This window comes from Pectinophora gossypiella, chromosome 10 (assembly GCF_024362695.1).
Source record: "Pectinophora gossypiella chromosome 10, ilPecGoss1.1, whole genome shotgun sequence".
NCBI lineage: Eukaryota > Metazoa > Arthropoda > Insecta > Lepidoptera > Gelechiidae > Pectinophora > Pectinophora gossypiella.
In genome coordinates, this window is record NC_065413.1 from 15259543 (window position 1) to 15276240 (window position 16698).

The following is a 16698-nucleotide window of genomic DNA, read 5'->3' on the forward strand; positions in this document are numbered from 1 at the left end:
GGTTAAAAAAATATTTTAAAAAGGAAAATGAATAGAATAAAAGAATTTGAATTTACTTATAAATGGCAGGTGCGAAGACCGACTGTGGAGTGCATGGGGCTCAGCCAATGCAAGTGGAAACATTTCTAATTGGATTACATTCAATTCAATGTTGTTTCACTCCTGTGACCTCATTCCGTGTGCTAGTTTTATCCACCATTTGTTGTGGATTTAAAAAGTTATGTTATTGGATTATTTTGGTATTTATGTAAGATTATGTAATGGTCTGTGTATCAGGTGTTTTTTGACTGTTTATATGTATGATGGTACTTTGTTTCCAATGAAACATAATTATATTATTTTTTCATGTTTGTAAGGTACATTATGAGATATTATTAAGAAATCAGAAATCATTTATTGCCAGAAATAAACATTATTTACAGATCTTTATACAATTATGGTACAATTTCAGTACATTTCACCTACACCATATATGCATATTTTTCAATGATATGTTTACCTTAACCAAAGCCTCCTTTTCTCTTGTTTTTTTCTTTTGTTGTGCTGTGAGACTCAAATGTAACTGAACAACTTGTACACCGTTGTATGCAATTAAAGAATATTGAATATATTGAAATATGCACATGTGCTGCTTAATACTAAAGTTTGATACTATTACTTCTATTTAATATAATTAAATATTTTAAATAATTTACTTCATACTGAGTTAATAATAATTTATGTAAATGTTGTTACCTTTAATGTATAATTTGACTTTGTAATAATGATTTATGACTTTGAGTCATGTTTTAACAACTATTTATGCTAAGAAGATAACAATTAAACACACATTTAGAGGATAGTTTTTTTATGACATGACTTACTGTAGTAGATTTGCTGCATATGGCATTAACTACTTGGCTGGAGGATAATTATCATGTATGGTATTTTTTTAAGTATGAAACCAATGAAAATAATACTAACTTAAATTGTTTTATTAGAAAATAGGTGTAGGTTTATACATGTGATGAATATACATGGGTAGTAAGTATTTGTAATATATTGTTTTTTGTTGATAGACCTGAAATGGTTCCATTACCGAAATATTGAGTTTAATTTATGTAACAAATCAATCAAGAGAAATAGTAATAATTTAACATCATGGCGTGTGGTGAGATTGTAGTTTTCGGAATGTATTCTATCCTTTACAAGGTCAAGTATGATAAGATTCGCACGCAAACCAGAAACAAACGTGGAAGGTAGATTTATTTATGTAGGTACATGATTCATTCTAAATATTACCGACAATTAACGCTTATACAAAGAAAATAAAGATTCTTATCGCATTTATTGGTAGTAACTAAGAAATTAAGCATAAAGCATTTAAGAAACTTATAAGAAATTAATATGAATCCCAACGATCGTTTTGGCAAAAAAAATATGAATTTATACTGTTCCCCACATAATGAAATCTTCTTGTACTTGACTAGGTAAGTGTAATAGATTTCTAACTTACCATTTCCATGATTTTAAAGCCGGCTTTTCTTATTACCTACCACAAAATAATCATCAAGAAATATCACAACAAACCTCCCAACCACAAAAAGCTTCCAGGATTTCGTTCAAAAACGCAGATGTTTTTTTAATCGACTTGTCAATCGTTTTCGTTTATTTTTTTGCAAGCCTGACATATAAATATTGGCCAAAAAATTAACACAATATTTTCTGAACATTTTACAGTAGTCATATTTTTAAGTATTTTTTGTGATCGTGGTCCTTCGGTCCAACAGTGGGAATAATAGTGGGAAGTGAGAAGAGAACTCGAATTTTGTTTAATGTTGCCATTACGTAATGATTCTGTAATATTTGACCTTGCAACAACAACTGATAATTTTGACAGCCACTTTGACAGTTTTGTCAAAAGGGTATACGAGGTTTAATATTCCGTAAATGCATTAAATTCTGTTTATTTTCATAACTATCTATATTAATTCAATCACAAGGTATGTTGAGCATATCATAAAGATGTTATTTCATTAAGTTTGAGCAATGATTTGTGTGAAAATTAAGTTTTAACTTGTGATGTAAGATGCTATATTTTACATGTTCTTTCGCTGGTTTTCTATATAATTTTATTATTTTATGCTATATTACAACAATTTGCGACATCCTTTTCTCTTCACATTTCATGGCTAATGTTTATGTTGCGTTTTAGATGTTGAAATTCAGTGGGTTGGTTTGGAGGTTAGGAACAAGATCCACAATCAGAAAATATTCAAGTGCTGGAGCAACGTTGTACAAAACAGACAAGTCGGAGGTGAAAAGTGTCCCCGATAAGCCGGCTAAGCCATCTGCAGTGGATTTGGACAAAGACACTTCTGGTAATAGAGGTGGGCAAAGTATCAAAATTATTATTTTGTTAACTCTGTAGTGAACTTATTTCTGATATATGTAATTTAAATTGTGTAGACTGACCATCACGGTACTTATTTTGTTTTTGTAACTATAAAATAAAACATTTTAGTTCAAAACTTTCTGTAATATCCTACTACCAACTTCTGAAATTTTGTTCACTTTATAATGTTAACAAAATTGATACTTTGTTAAACTTATTTGTGTTTATTATCTGATTGAAAGTGTTATGATTTTCTTTTTAATGACAGTACACCTGCATTTATTTCCCATCAATATGATCAAGAAGACCCATTTATCGCTGTCATCGAAGTTGTAGTGTGTAATACACCACAAACTTAGTCAAACGTGATACTTTTTACAAAATGTGAAAACTAAAATTTTCAAAGGAATTTGTATGGAAATTCTGCTTTGAGATCAGTGATGTGCCGATTCCAGGAATATTCCCAAAGTGGGAATGTTCCCGTTGTAAAACTCTAATACTTAAGACGCTGCCTGCTCTTCTTTTTCAAATTGCTCTTGTACTCTGGTCTACGTTTGTATTGGTTGTGAGGTCATCAAAAAGTGGTCAAAATAAAACCAGTATTATGTAATGAAGAAAAGAAGAAATAAAAACGGTCAAGGAAGAAATCAAAAGTAATATATCAAAGTACAAAAACAGGCTGGAAAACCACCCAAATGAAATGGCAGTGGAGCTAATGAGAAACCCAAACAAATTTTTGAGACTGAAGAGGAAAGCGCCACAAGATTTAATTAAGTAACCATTTAAAAAATTTAAAAAATTAAATTAAAAGAGGAGTAACAAAAAAAATGTAATGAAGAGAACGTAACGAGACAAACAATGTTTAAAATTATTATTTACACGTGAACATGGTACTCATTGTTTATTATTGTTATTACTTCAGGTCTAGTAGCAGCAGCATTTGCGTCACTAAACACCCCGGAGTCAGCAGAGACAAAGAGGCCGAGTCCGAAGTCGGCGAAGCTGAGTCGGCTACAGCAGCTTGACAACCAGATCCTGAAGGCAACTGACATCAACAGCCTACTACTTGTAGCTGAAAACCCTGTTGTATCCCGGAGACATGCTTTGAAGGTAGTTTTATGTATAACTTATTTATTTCAGGATTAGGGTATTAATGGGTTTTTCTTACATGTAAATATAGTTTTATGGCCGTTCCACATTTATATTATATGTTAGTTCTGTATATTTTTAATGATAATTTAAGGTTTATATATTATGTTAAAAAAAAAAATAAAATAAAAAAAAAAAATGTTACAATAAGTCCATAATAAAGGCTATATCTATCTATCTATCTATATTATGTTGGCAGTGGTTGGTTGGCAGAGCCACTATCATGTAAAAGGATTATATTTTCTGGTTGACCAATCCCTTGCCTAAGGGATAGGTACACGAAAGCACCTATGAAGCTGGCATGATCACTCAGGATATTCAAAGCCTCATTAAAAATTAGAAAAATATATATATTATGTTATAGCTAGTATTGTCCGATCTCTACACAAAGGTTTATCTCCACTCTTCACCTTTATGATGTCTAAAGTTTCAGAAGATTCTGGATTATCATACATATTTCAGAGAGTACGAGTCAAACTTCATTTATATTATGTTTTGTTGTGATATATTGCCTATTATGTACTTGTGATATTGATATGATACTAAACAGTCATTTATTTCTCTTCCAGATGGTATCAGTATTATCAGAATGGTCGAGTTCAAACAAAGTGAAGCTTGCAGAGTTCGAGAAAGACCCCCGGTTTCTGAAGCTGTGCCGTATACTCGCTCGGACACCTACAGCACATGCTATGAGCTCGCTGACCATGGCAGAAGACCTGAGCACGGTGCTGGGCATCACAGGTGATGATGAGGCTGCCCGGCTCATCATGAACCTCTCCATGCCGCAGATGGTTAAGGTTATTATCCAGTTTCCTTAATATTACGCGTAATAAATATGGTCATAGTTAAACAAAAGTCGGTAGTGCATCGCGCTGTGATAACTCCGTTAGCGCGTTTCAGAGCCGATAAGCGCCATCTCTGTTGTGTGGGCGGAACTAACTGGTCAATTAGATAGGCTTGTACAACTATAACAACCAATATTGAAGTGAATCTGTTATTAATACTAGGTTAAGCTTTTTGTTACTAACAAAATATGGACTAGTTTCCGAAATAAATATTTTGAATTTGAAGTCAGTCACCCATCTTACCATCCACACGAAAAGAAGAAGCAGCTACTCTTCCACATCACAATGTAAAAGCTGCCACAAAGATTGTGTCTTCTCTAATATGATGCAGCATTATATGATCACCTATCATTAAATCCATCTTTTAACTTCCTATCATAACGGCATCCGTGGTCCAGTGGTTGAGCGTTGGGCTCACGATCCGGAGGTCCCGGGTTCGAATCCCGGTGGGGACATATCACAAATATCACTTTGTGATCCCTAGTTTGGTTAGGACATTACTGGCTGATCACCAGATTGTCCGAAAGTAAGATGATCCGTGCTTCGGAGGGCACGTTAAGCCGTTGGTCCCGGTTACTACTTACTGATGTAAGTAGGTAGTCGTTACATGAGCCATGTCAGGGGCCTTTGGCGGCTCAATAGTAACCCTGACACCAGGGTTGATGAGGTTGGTAATTCACCTTACAACCCACACGATAGAAGAAGAAGAACTTCCTATCAACAGTGGCTGTAAGTTGTCTTTGATTGCTTGTGGCTGTGCCCACATAGCTCAGGCGTCAGTATATGTATGTATGTTATTCTTTGCTCGCAGGTAATGAAAGCCCTGCACCAGAAGGGTCGCCGCAGCACGCCGCTGCTGCGCGCGTTGTCGCACAACATCACCAAACAGCCCGAGATCATCGACCTCAAGAAATCAGCTGATCTTCTCTTCTGTATGTCCTCCCTCAACTTTCCTGACCCTTTGTTGCTGGACAGGATATGCAAGTAGGTGGACGAAATAGTTTTTAATAATACTTTTAGAATTATTTTTAACTTTCTAGCGAGTAAAATAAGTTCGTCACCTATTGGTGATAATCGCGCTAATTGGTGATAGTGTGACTAGGGATCTACGATCCAACGGTGTTATGTTGGAAGTTGTATATATGCGACTTGCTGTGTAAACTTCGATATCGCGTTTCACGACTGCTTCAAGACTGCATTATTGAATGTGGCGCCATCTGTTGCATGTGGGCGGAACCAGCTGGCCAACTAGTTGGGTCCGCCACAGTAGAAAGGCGGCCACAATAGGCCGTATATGCAAGTATTGAGTGCTATTTGAGTTTTCTAGTTGAAGCTAATTTATTTTTCAATTAACGAGAATTATTATTATATTTCGAGCTATAAACTGTTGAATTCGACTCTATGAGTTCGAATTCATGTTTAGGTCATAGATAATTGATATCACGTGGTTTCCAGGATTTGTCCCCAGTTAATAGGCTCGCCCCCTATTACATGGGACTTAAACATAGCTGGCGTGTAGTGGGTATATAAAGGGTGTTAGTGACATCGTAACGAAAACTTTGAGGGATGATTCAGACCATGATTCTGAGTTGATATCAAGTGGAATTTTCCGTCGGAAAAGTATGGAACTGACATACAGGCGATCCTGAAAACCATTATATCAATTATTTATGTTATACATCCACTACTCGCCAGCTATGTTTAAGTCCGTGTAATAGGGGGCTCCCCCCCCCCCTCAAAAAAAAAGAAAAAGTAATATGCTTCGGAAGGCACGCTAAGCCGTTGGTGCCGGGCTACTAACCCAAACACCTCCACCCACCCGCACTAGAGCAGCGTGGTGGAGTATGCTCCATACCCCCTCCGGTTGATTGAGGGGACGCCTGTGCCCAGCAGTGGGACATGTATAGGCGAGTCTATTAACTGGGCAATGGACAAATCCTGGAAACCACATGTTATCAATTATCTATGTTTTATCGGGTGATCAACTTATGAAAACCCTAAATTAACTGTGATATTTTCCTCAACAGCGACGTAATAGAGAGTCTACCATCAAACCAGGATAGGCCAGCAGTAGTGAACTCAGTCCTCATCTCCCTGGGGCTCCTGAAGTACCGCCACGAACAGTGCCTCACAGCTCTGTGTGACTGGATGAGGTCACATATGGACATCTGTCGAGCGAGTGATGTCGCCTCCGCCGTCGTCACCTTGGCTACACTCGACTTCACCCCGCCCGAGAGCGATGCCTTGTTTAAGGTAAGTTTCCCAAAATCAAACGTCATTGACATAATCTAGGGACTCAAGCCATGAACAACGCCTCACAGCTCTGTGTGACTGGATGAGGTCACATATGGACATCTGTCGAGCGAGTGATGTCGCCTCCGCCGTCGTCACCTTGGCTACACTCGACTTCACCCCGCCCGAGAGCGATGCCTTGTTTAAGGTAAGTTTCCCAAAATCAAACGTCATTGACATAATCTAGGGACTCAAGCCATGAACAACGCCTCACAGCTCTGTGTGACTGGATGACGTCACATATGGACATCTGTCGAGCGAGTGATGTCGCCTCCGCCGTCGTCACCTTGGCTACACTCGACTTCACCCCGCCCGAGAGCGATGCCTTGTTTAAGGTAAGTTTCCCAAAATCAAACGTCATTGACATAATCTAGGGACTCAAGCCATGAACAACGCCTCACAGCTCTGTGTGACTGGATGACGTCACATATGGACATCTGTCGAGCGAGTGATGTCGCCTCCGCCGTCGTCACCTTGGCTACACTCGACTTCACCCCGCCCGAGAGCGATGCCTTGTTTAAGGTAAGTTTCCCAAAATCAAACGTCATTGACATAATCTAGGGACTCAAGCCATGAACAACGCCTCACAGCTCTGTGTGACTGGATGACGTCACATATGGACATCTGTCGAGCGAGTGATGTCGCCTCCGCCGTCGTCACCTTGGCTACACTCGACTTCACCCCGCCCGAGAGCGATGCCTTGTTTAAGGTAAGTTTCACAAAATCACACGTCATAATCAATTCAATTCAATTCATTTATTTGCAAATAACCAATCATATACATCAGATGCAAATTAATATTAAGTTAATTAAGGTAACAATAGGTAATCATATACATCAGATGCAAATTAATATTAAGTTAATTAAGGTAACAATAGGTAATCATATACATCAGATGCAAATTAATATTAAGTTAATTAAGGTAACAATCGGTCCTGGGTTCGATTCTCGATGGGGACATATCATGATGATCCGGGCTTCGGAAGGCACGTTAAGCCGTTAGCCTTGGTTACTACTTACTAATGAAAGTACGAAGTCATTACTTGAGCCATGTCAGGGGCCTTTGGCGGCTGAATAGTAACCCTGACACCAGGGTTGATGAGGTTGGTAATCCACCTCATAACCCACACGTTAAGATTTTTTTTAAACAAGACAGGGTATGGTTTTTGTTGGCATGTTTAATTCTACATTTACTACAAAATGGTATCAAATAATAGGCGCAAGTTAGGTACTGGCAGAATATCAGTGTTGGTGAGATTGGGTACTCGTACCATACTCTTAGCAACAATATGCTGAGTCAGTCCCATTTCCCTGGGCAGTGTTGGCTACTAGTCATAAATTGTTAATCTTAATTTATGTAAGAACTTTTGTATCAAAAATCAGAATCATTTATTCAACGTAATTATCATGGATAAACTTGTTGAAGGTCAGTGTAACATTTTTGAATTTACGTCATTTCGCAAGGTGTTTTGGCTGAGAAGTAATGACAAGAAACTGCAACAGCAACACATCTTTTAAATCAATGAGGGTATAGATTACAAGTTATTTAATAACTATAGAAACACATTCAATACCAGACATTTTTATCATTTAGGTAATAATTAACCTTATAAAAAGTTTTTTTCAATAAAGTAAGCTTCACATGAGCTTTAAATTTATTTTCTGACGAATTTAAAATATTATCTGGTATTTTATTGTAAAAATGTATACATAACCCCAAAAAAGATGAATTTAATTTACTTAATCTAGAATTTTGAATAACATTTTGAATAGTGTAACCTTCACTGTTTTCGGAATATAGTTTATTCTAATATAAACTGCCTATATACGTCCCACTGCTGAGCACAGGCCTCCCCTCAATCAAACGGAGGGGGTATGGAGCATACTCCACCACGCTGCTCCACTGCGGGTTGGTGGAGGTGTTTTTACGGCTAATAGCCGGGACCAACGGCTTAACGTGCCCTCCGAAGCACGGAATCATCTTACTTTTTCGGACAATCAGGTGATTCAAACCTGAAAAGTCCTTACCAAACAAAGGACAGTCTCACAAGGTGATTTCGACAATGTCCCCATCAGGAATCGAACCCGGACCTCCAGATGGTGAGCCTAACGCTCTAACCACTAGACCATGGAGGCTGTCAATAGTTAGTAAGCAATAGTATAGTTTATTCTATTCTACGTATATTATTCTATATTCAATTCTGTCCATAGGCGGCACAGCAACTAAAAGAGGAAGAGATGGCCAAGTCCTCAGCGTGGCTGGACCTGGTGTTCTCCCTGCTGACGTTGAACAAAGCTGAGCCGGCGCACCTCATTTCTACGCTCAAACCGGAGTTCATCGACAAACTGCTTTCCGCTGGAGGTAAAGAGCCGTTCTTCTTCTTCTTATCGTGTCGATGGCAAGCAAAATAGTATCGGCCCAAAACTTGGCAACAAGTATGGCGCTATCTGCAGCGCTCATCAGAACCTCCCGCGTGCAGGTGTTCGGGCACGCAGGACACGATGTAAGATGTTCCATCGTTTGGGGAACAGTGCCGCACTTGCACTTTATGTCCGAGCCATCCGAGAAACCCCACCTAAACAAATTGTCCTTACTTCGGCCCACCTGAGTCCGAAGTCTATTTGGAGACTTCCAGGTAAGCCAAAGCAAAGAGCCGTTAATTCATCATCATTGTCTGTCCCTAGCATTGTCCCGTTTTTCACAGGGTGCGCTAACCTAACCTGAAGATTTCACAGGTCCGGTTTTTTACAGAAGCGACTGCCTGTGTGACCTTCCAACCCGCGAAGAGCAAATCAGCCCAATGCATGTTAGGTCACATACCTCCCAAAAAGTAATTCTCGGGAATGTGGGTTTCCTCACGATGTTTTCCTTCACCACTGAGCACGTTATAATCATATATGATCTAAACATGAATTCGAAAACAAATTCGACAATCATTGGTTATTACTGGATTTGAACCTGCGAACCTCAAAGTGAGAGGCAAGCGTTCTGCGAACTGGGAAACCATGATTCCACAAAACAAAACCACACGTTTGACAAAATAATATATATTTATGTAGTTTACGGAAGGCAAGAGGGAAACCACTGCCCTATGTTTCCCTAAAAAGTGGCATGGAGAATGCTACACCGACAAGAGCGTCGCTGTTAAATTTAATGATGAAGAAAAAATTACTATTAAAGTGTAACTACTTGAGATTCAATAATAGAGCTGGTTTTCTCTTCGCGAGTTGGAAGGTCAGACAGGTCACATACCTCCGAAAATTTCCAACCCGCGAAGGGAAAGCCAGCCCAATACATGTTAGATCACATACCTCCCAAAAAGTAATTCTCGGGAATGTGGGTTTCCTCACGATGTTTTCCTTCAACGCTGAGCACGTGATAATCATTTATGATCCAAACGTGAATTCGAAAACGAATTCGACGTGCATTGGTTTAGGCCTGTGCTGGGCTTCGAACCTGCGACCTTAAAGTGAGAGGCAAGCGTTCCATCAATTGAGCTACCACGGCTCGTAAAGATCCATTAAGTATTACGAAAAAAATATATGATGTTTAGTAGTAGAGTTGGAAAAGGATGACCTAGGCGTACATACAGCGATCAGTGAGGTTCTGTGCAGATTTAATGCGTTAATTACCTATTTTCTTACTGCTCGGGTACATGCTGTTGCACACTAAAACGCACACAACTAGAGTGCACTAAGACATTTATCCATTTATGTATCATAGCTGGCGCGTAGTGCTTATATACTATACAAATCTGCTTACCCTTTCGGGGACACAGGCGTGATACAGGGATGTTATGGATATGAAATTTCGGATACGGATTGGATATGGATATAAGAATGATTATTATACCGGACACGGTTACGGATAGCTACGGACAATAAATTATTTCGGATAATCCGTTAGTTTCAGATAATTTAGGTTACGGATATATATTTTTTTAAGGAATTTCAAAAGTAAAACCTACAAATAAGTAATTTTTATTTTATTTTATTTTATTATAAAGTGGTTTTATTTATAACGACAAGTTATAATGTTATATAATTACGACAAAAGAAGAAAAAAAAACAAATAATACGCGAGCCTTGTGTGTCGGCATTGGCAGCGGTCGCTATCCAATATTATCCGAAACGTTTATTTCGGATTCGGTTACGGTTATTTTATTATATCGGATATCCGATAGTTACGGGTACGGTTACGGAGCTCCCTAACATCCTTGGCGGGATATTATGTTGTGTTATACATTTGCAATTTTGTTTCTAGAAATCCCGATCCCATCCCGCCGCAAACTAATGATAATAGACGCGTACGTGTTAGCCACCTGCGGTGCGCAGGCGCCGCGCCTGCCGGAGGACGTGTGCGTAGGAGTGCCGCTACTGCACACCAAGGAGAAGGCTCTATACGTGCACAGCATCATGGACACCTTCAAGAGTCTGGTCTCCGCTGACTCCTTCTTGAAGCGGGAGTGTAACTCCAACATGGGGTTCTTGTATGGTGAGTGAAGAAAAAGTTAAGAGAATGTTCTGGAAACTTAAAAGAGAATGTTCTGGGTTCTTAAGAGATAATGCTACGACTAAGTTCCCCATAAATAATATAGATCGCGTTTTCGAGATTTAACGTGGTAATTACCTATATATTCATTACTAGAGTACATAATTATTCAAAAATATAATGTAATGGCAGAAGCATAATTATACATATAAAAATAATTGTTGCTTGATATTTGGATCACATTATGTATTTATGTTGCTACCTATATTGCTTCTCTTTATTTGGGAGAGGAATATTTCAACAGGCCACGTAAGGACACTAAAAAAGAAGATGGGTAGCGCCGGGAAGTTCTTTCCAAGGAGATGTTCTATCTATCCAGGCGATGTGTTGGTAACCAGGGGGGTTAAATAGGCACCATAGAAGCTATTCATTATGTATAGAATTATGGTGCTACCTATATTGCTTCTCTTTATTTCGATCAGAATAATAATGGGTGGAAGATGTGTTGTGCCTGAGTGTAATAAAAAGGGTCATCATTTATACCCAAAATCAAAGATAAAAGATGCATATGTCTGTTATCCATGAAATTAGAAGGTTAAAATAAACAGCCTGTGTCCCACTGCTGGGCACAGGCCTCCCCTCAATCAACCGGAGGGGGTATGGAACATACTCCACCACGCTGCTCCACTGCGGGTTGCGGGGGAAATTAGAAGGTTATCGAAGGAAAATCTTTACAGCGTCATCTAAAAGTCTGGAAAGTCTCTCATTGAGATAGATGGTTCTGGAAAGTTAAGAGAGAATGTTCTGGAAGCTGAAGAATTTGTTTTAAGACACGACGTACGTCTTTTCAATTGAATTCTTTATTTCAGATGCGGAGTTTGCAGTAGATGCCAAATGCCACCCGGTACCCTTAGAAAAAGCCGCTAAAAGCCAAGAGTAAGATTTGCATTTTTTCAAGTCCAATTGTAAATTGGAGATGTCCTTAGAAAAGGTTCAGTACGATCTACTCTCAACCGGCGTGTGTGTATGAAACGATTGATGAATGTGGAGGAAGCAAGAGAAGTGTGTCAGGATCGAAGCCAATGGAATTGAATAGTCTCTACTTACCCCGGTGGGAAATGGGCGTGAGTTTATGTGTGTGTGTTGTTCGCCGCAGAATCATTTAATTAATTGTGAGGTTGGTTTGTTCGCAGTGTGTTCAGGATAGCAGTACTGGGGCTTGATTACCACGACATGACGCGTAAGACTGTGGTGCCGCTGGGAGTCAACCAGCTTTATACTAGATTACTACAACTTAAGGTAATTTCATATGTATCCAATACATTGTTCCTTGTAAATCTAGAGGCCTATTTCAAAATCTAATTAAATACACTATTAGATTCGTTTTCCGGTAGATAGATAGATAAAATCAATAAAGATTGATAGGTCTCCCATAATACCAGCGCCGCGGCCCGTGCTAAGCACGTGTCTCGGCATTATGCTGAGGGAGATCCTTTTTTTATTTTGGGCGCCTCCATTGAGTATTTAATGTCTGTATTATTTGTCTTTTTGTCTTTGTTTTTTTTTTCTATTTTTTTTTATTTCTGTAATGTAAGTTTGTAAATGTGGCGTCCAATATGGAAATAAATATTTTCTTTCTTTCTTTCTTTCTTCTTTCTATTGAGCACAATGGACACAAAAACAGAGATAAGGACAACATATACAGAAAAGCTCAACAGGCGGCCTTATATAGAGATCAATCTTGAGGGATCTTGAGGGCAATCTCGAAGGTGAGATTAGTTTATTAATACCACCCTTAAAGTATTAATATTGTTATCCCTTCTTCCAGGGTTACAAAGTACTACAGGTTCCCTACACGGAGTTCAACCCGAAGGACAAGCTGGTGACCCGGGTACAATACATAGAGAAGCGACTACGGGAACTGGTTGGCACACGCACGTAACAGCATAGCAATTAATTTATATAATGTACAAACTAAGTCGTCACAGCGTGTAGGCGGTGTGAGGTGAACGCGCACGTCGCGACGCAGGAGCCATTTTGCGGTAAATTTTGCGGTCTTGCGCCGCGATTTTTTTTTTATGGGCCGAGTATATTGGCTCAACTATCTTCTTCTTTGTCTCCCTCACTGCTGAGGATCGCGACCACAGGTTATGGTTTTCCACTCGGTACGGCTATATGCTTTGTGGACCGCCCTCTGTATGCTGCCGCCCACCATCCTCTTCACGATGTCAGACCAACTCGTAGGCGCCCTTCCTCGCGCACGTTTGCTATCCATTTGCCCAACGATGATCTGCTTCTCCAGACTGTGCTTCGGAGACATAATATGTCCGAAAAAGCTTAGGGCACGATTCCGGCATATCGAGGAGAGCCGCGTCGTGGTCTTGAGCTCTTCAACTTTAGGGCTTCTCTATGTTTACCATCAGGCTCAACTATCCCTGATGGTAAACATAGAGAAGCCCTAATTGCAGTAGCTACTGAAAAGCAACGCAATGAGTCATGCCTTGATCACACCTACCGAGTGGACGAGCGAGACAGTGCGCTCGGCCGAGTACTCGTTGTGTATGAACATTACGATGAGTGCACGGCTGAGCGCTCGGCCGAGTTATTTGGCGAGATAGTTACTCGACCCCTGTTCTATTTGCTAGGCCGAGTATCAACCCCGCGCTTTCCCGCAATGTCTCGCGCGTCCACTCGGTAGGTGTGACCAAGCTATCAGTTTCGAATCAGTTGCGACTACCATACTGGCCTACTAGGTGCTTCTTCACGCTTCGCTTAAAGGACCTCATATTGTAAGGAGGGAACACTTGATAACATACGATTTCGTACAAATATTTAAAAAATGCGACGACTTCGTCGCGTGCGACTCCTGCGGCGCGTCTAGGCCCGCGTTCACCTTTATTTTAATATGCCAAGGATAATTATGCGCCGATTTACAAAAAAAAACTTAAACTTTTTAGGCGTTTTTTTTTCTTTTTTACGTATTCAGTGAATAAATGTTGTACATAATCTATATGTAGAATACGATGGCATTCACAGAAAACGAAAAAAAAAACCCTTAAGTCTTTTTTTTAGATCTGGACCTGTGCGTTAGAGACTGACAGGCACAGCTCGCGCTCGTAGTACCTATGGAGGTGAGCAGTCGCCTCAGAAATCAAGGGGTTAAAGGCCACAGCAAAGTCATTCATCTAAAAAATCAATATTGCTATTTGTCATTGTGCACTTACTTTTTTATGCGCAAATGTCAAATTAGCGTCAATAAGGGACTTTTTAGACCTCAAAAACATAGATGGTGTTAAAGATTTTCCATCGTTTAACCTTCTAATTTCATGGATAACGTACATAATTGAGTCGTTCTTCTTTTTTATCGACAATGATCTGTCCTTCGTTCTGCTAATATAGTTATCTTATTATACTCAAAATACAAGCAAAATACTAATCGGTTCCTCAATTAGTCCTTAAAGTAGCTTGATTGTTTTTCACAAAATTCTGTGACAGAGTGGTAAATTGAAATGCTGTCTCCGATGAAAAGGACCACTCTGTCACAATATTTTTTGGAATGCGTCTACAAAGAAAAGTATGTTACCAAGATAAAGAGAACCACTAAATAGTCCTCTACAGGCACATCTTTATATGATGTTTTAAAATATTTAATGCCGTTATAATTTTAAAGATGTTAAATCCGATAAATTGAGAAAATGTCTTTTTATTGTCGATAAAAAAGAAGAACGACCCAATTATGTATATTTTATCTTTATTTTTGGGTATAAATGATGACCCTTTTTATTACACTCGGTCACGATTACACCTTCCAGCCCTTATTATTCTGATCGAAATAAAGAGAAGCAATATAGGTAGCAACATAATTCTATACATAATGAATAAATAGCTTCCATGTTGCCTATTTAACCCCCCAGGTTATTAACGTATCACCTGGATAGATAGAACATCTCCTTGAAAAGAACTTTCCGGCGCTGCCCATCTTTTAGTGTCCTTACGTGGCTTGTTGAAATATTCCTCTTGGCTTATTATAATTCGCTGGCCTGACTTGTGTTTCACTTCTAAGAGACGTTCGTAATTCCGTAATCAAGACTTATGAAGAATGAAACATACTAGAATACCCAAATCCCGGGATTTGATTAGTAAATTCCGGGAATCTCGGCATTTGGTAGGTAAATCCCGGAAAGCCCCGAACTTGTGTACTAAATCCCGGGATTTTATTTGTAGATTCCGGGAATTCCCGGTTTCTGTTTAGTAAATTCCGGAAAGCCCCGGGCTTGTGTACTTAATCCCCGGATTTGATTAGTAAATTCCGGGAATTGCCAGCATTTGTTTAGTAAATCCCGGAAAGCCGTGGTGTTGTGTATTAAATCACGGGATATTATTAGTAAATTTCGGGACTTCCCGGCATTTGTTTTGTAAATCCCGGAAAGACCTGGACTTGTGTACTACATCCCGGGATTTGATTAGTAAATCCCGGGATTACCCGGAATTTTGGGTACTGTAAAACTTACGTGTTTTAAAAGTGATTTGGAAATAAAATAAATGCATTTTTATTTTTTTCTGTCAAATCTGAATTTGTACTCTTAATTAACTTTAATTTTGCGACTCAGATTTGTCGAGTGCCAGTAATTGTGTTGTGTGTGAAGTGAAAACTTGACAAAGCACCTCAATTCACCTCATCCCGTACTTTGGAAATGTCTGGAACTTGCTAGAATTGTAATGACGACCGGAATTATTCATTGTTTCTTGTTTTGCTGTATAATCTTTTGCTGATATGCCGATTGTACTATTAATGGGAAGTGAGATACAAAATGTGATTAAACAGGTTAATGAAAAATGTATTAGTGCAACGACCATCTGCTTGTTAGACCAAAATTGATAGAAATGTTTGTAAACAAATTATTGTACAGAACCTCTTGTACTTTATTAACGTCGCCTTATGGAGATAACCAGGTAAGCGCCTTTTTGCAAAATTAGATTTTCATGTGATTTTCTTACAATACAATACAAAAACTTCATTCATCACCAGCCCATTAACGTCCCCACTGCTGGGGCACGGGCGTTCCCTATGGATGGATACAAAAACTTAAAAATACATTATTATCACAACAGGAAGTGATTTTTCATAAAGGCGCTTGCGTTGTTTCCTCTTTAAGTTGTCTTAAATGTGTAGTTGAATTTTTAATTATGAAGTTTATTTTAATGTAAGTATATATACTTATGTCTTTTGCTAGGTGCACTGCCAACATTTGTAACTGTACTGCGTCTACACACAAATATAACATAAACAGCCTATATATTATGTCCCGTTGCTGGTCACAGGCCTCCCCTCAATCAACAGGAGGGGGTATGGAGCATACTCCACCACGCTGCTCCACTGCGGGTTGGTGGAGGCGTTTCGGCTAGTAGCCCGGGCTACTGCACACAACTACTACACTACTAATATAAGTAATTTTTATATTATTGTGTGACCTATAGTGTAGTAGTAGTTTTATGTTATTTTTTGATCTACAATAATGTCACGGGTTCGAATCACGGCTCGAAAT

At 39.0% G+C, this 16698-nt stretch overlaps 2 protein-coding genes across 3 annotated transcripts in view; one reads left to right on the forward strand and one right to left on the reverse strand.

Moving 5' to 3' along the window:
• The window catches only part of LOC126369923 (adenomatous polyposis coli protein), a 76290-nt gene extending 74448 nt beyond the window's left edge, over window positions 1-1842 (reverse strand). The window contains exon 1 of the mRNA XM_050014514.1: window positions 1496-1842. The gene's annotated coding sequence lies outside the window, so the exon portion shown is untranslated. The remainder of the gene's footprint in view (window positions 1-1495) is intronic.
• A 37-nt stretch (window positions 1843-1879) lies between these two features.
• Window positions 1880-16570, forward strand: LOC126369947 (FAST kinase domain-containing protein 4). Of its 2 annotated transcripts, none has more exons than XM_050014550.1 (11): window positions 1880-1982; window positions 2195-2369; window positions 3297-3484; window positions 4093-4320; window positions 5180-5352; window positions 6396-6621; window positions 8872-9022; window positions 10925-11155; window positions 12022-12088; window positions 12346-12451; window positions 12981-16570. In XM_050014550.1, the coding sequence occupies exons 2-11, from the start codon at window positions 2195-2197 to the stop codon at window positions 13092-13094; spliced, it is 1659 nt and encodes a 552-aa protein (XP_049870507.1). In that variant the 5' UTR covers window positions 1880-1982; the 3' UTR covers window positions 13095-16570. The 2 variants fall into 2 exon arrangements, with proteins under 2 accessions (XP_049870507.1, XP_049870508.1); XM_050014551.1 differs by having other exon boundaries at window positions 2195-2360.
• Window positions 16571-16698: the final 128 nt, after the last annotated feature.

Excerpts from the sequence above, each read along its gene's own strand:
- LOC126369947 (XM_050014550.1), top strand. The coding sequence starts at position 2,195 with ATGTTGAAATTCAGTGGGTTGGTTTGGAGGTTAGGAACAAGATCCACA. Across the intron at positions 5,353-6,395 it reads TTGCTGGACAGGATATGCAA|CGACGTAATAGAGAGTCTAC; the intron begins GTAGGTGGACGA and ends TTTCCTCAACAG. Across the intron at positions 12,452-12,980 it reads CTAGATTACTACAACTTAAG|GGTTACAAAGTACTACAGGT; the intron begins GTAATTTCATAT and ends CCCTTCTTCCAG.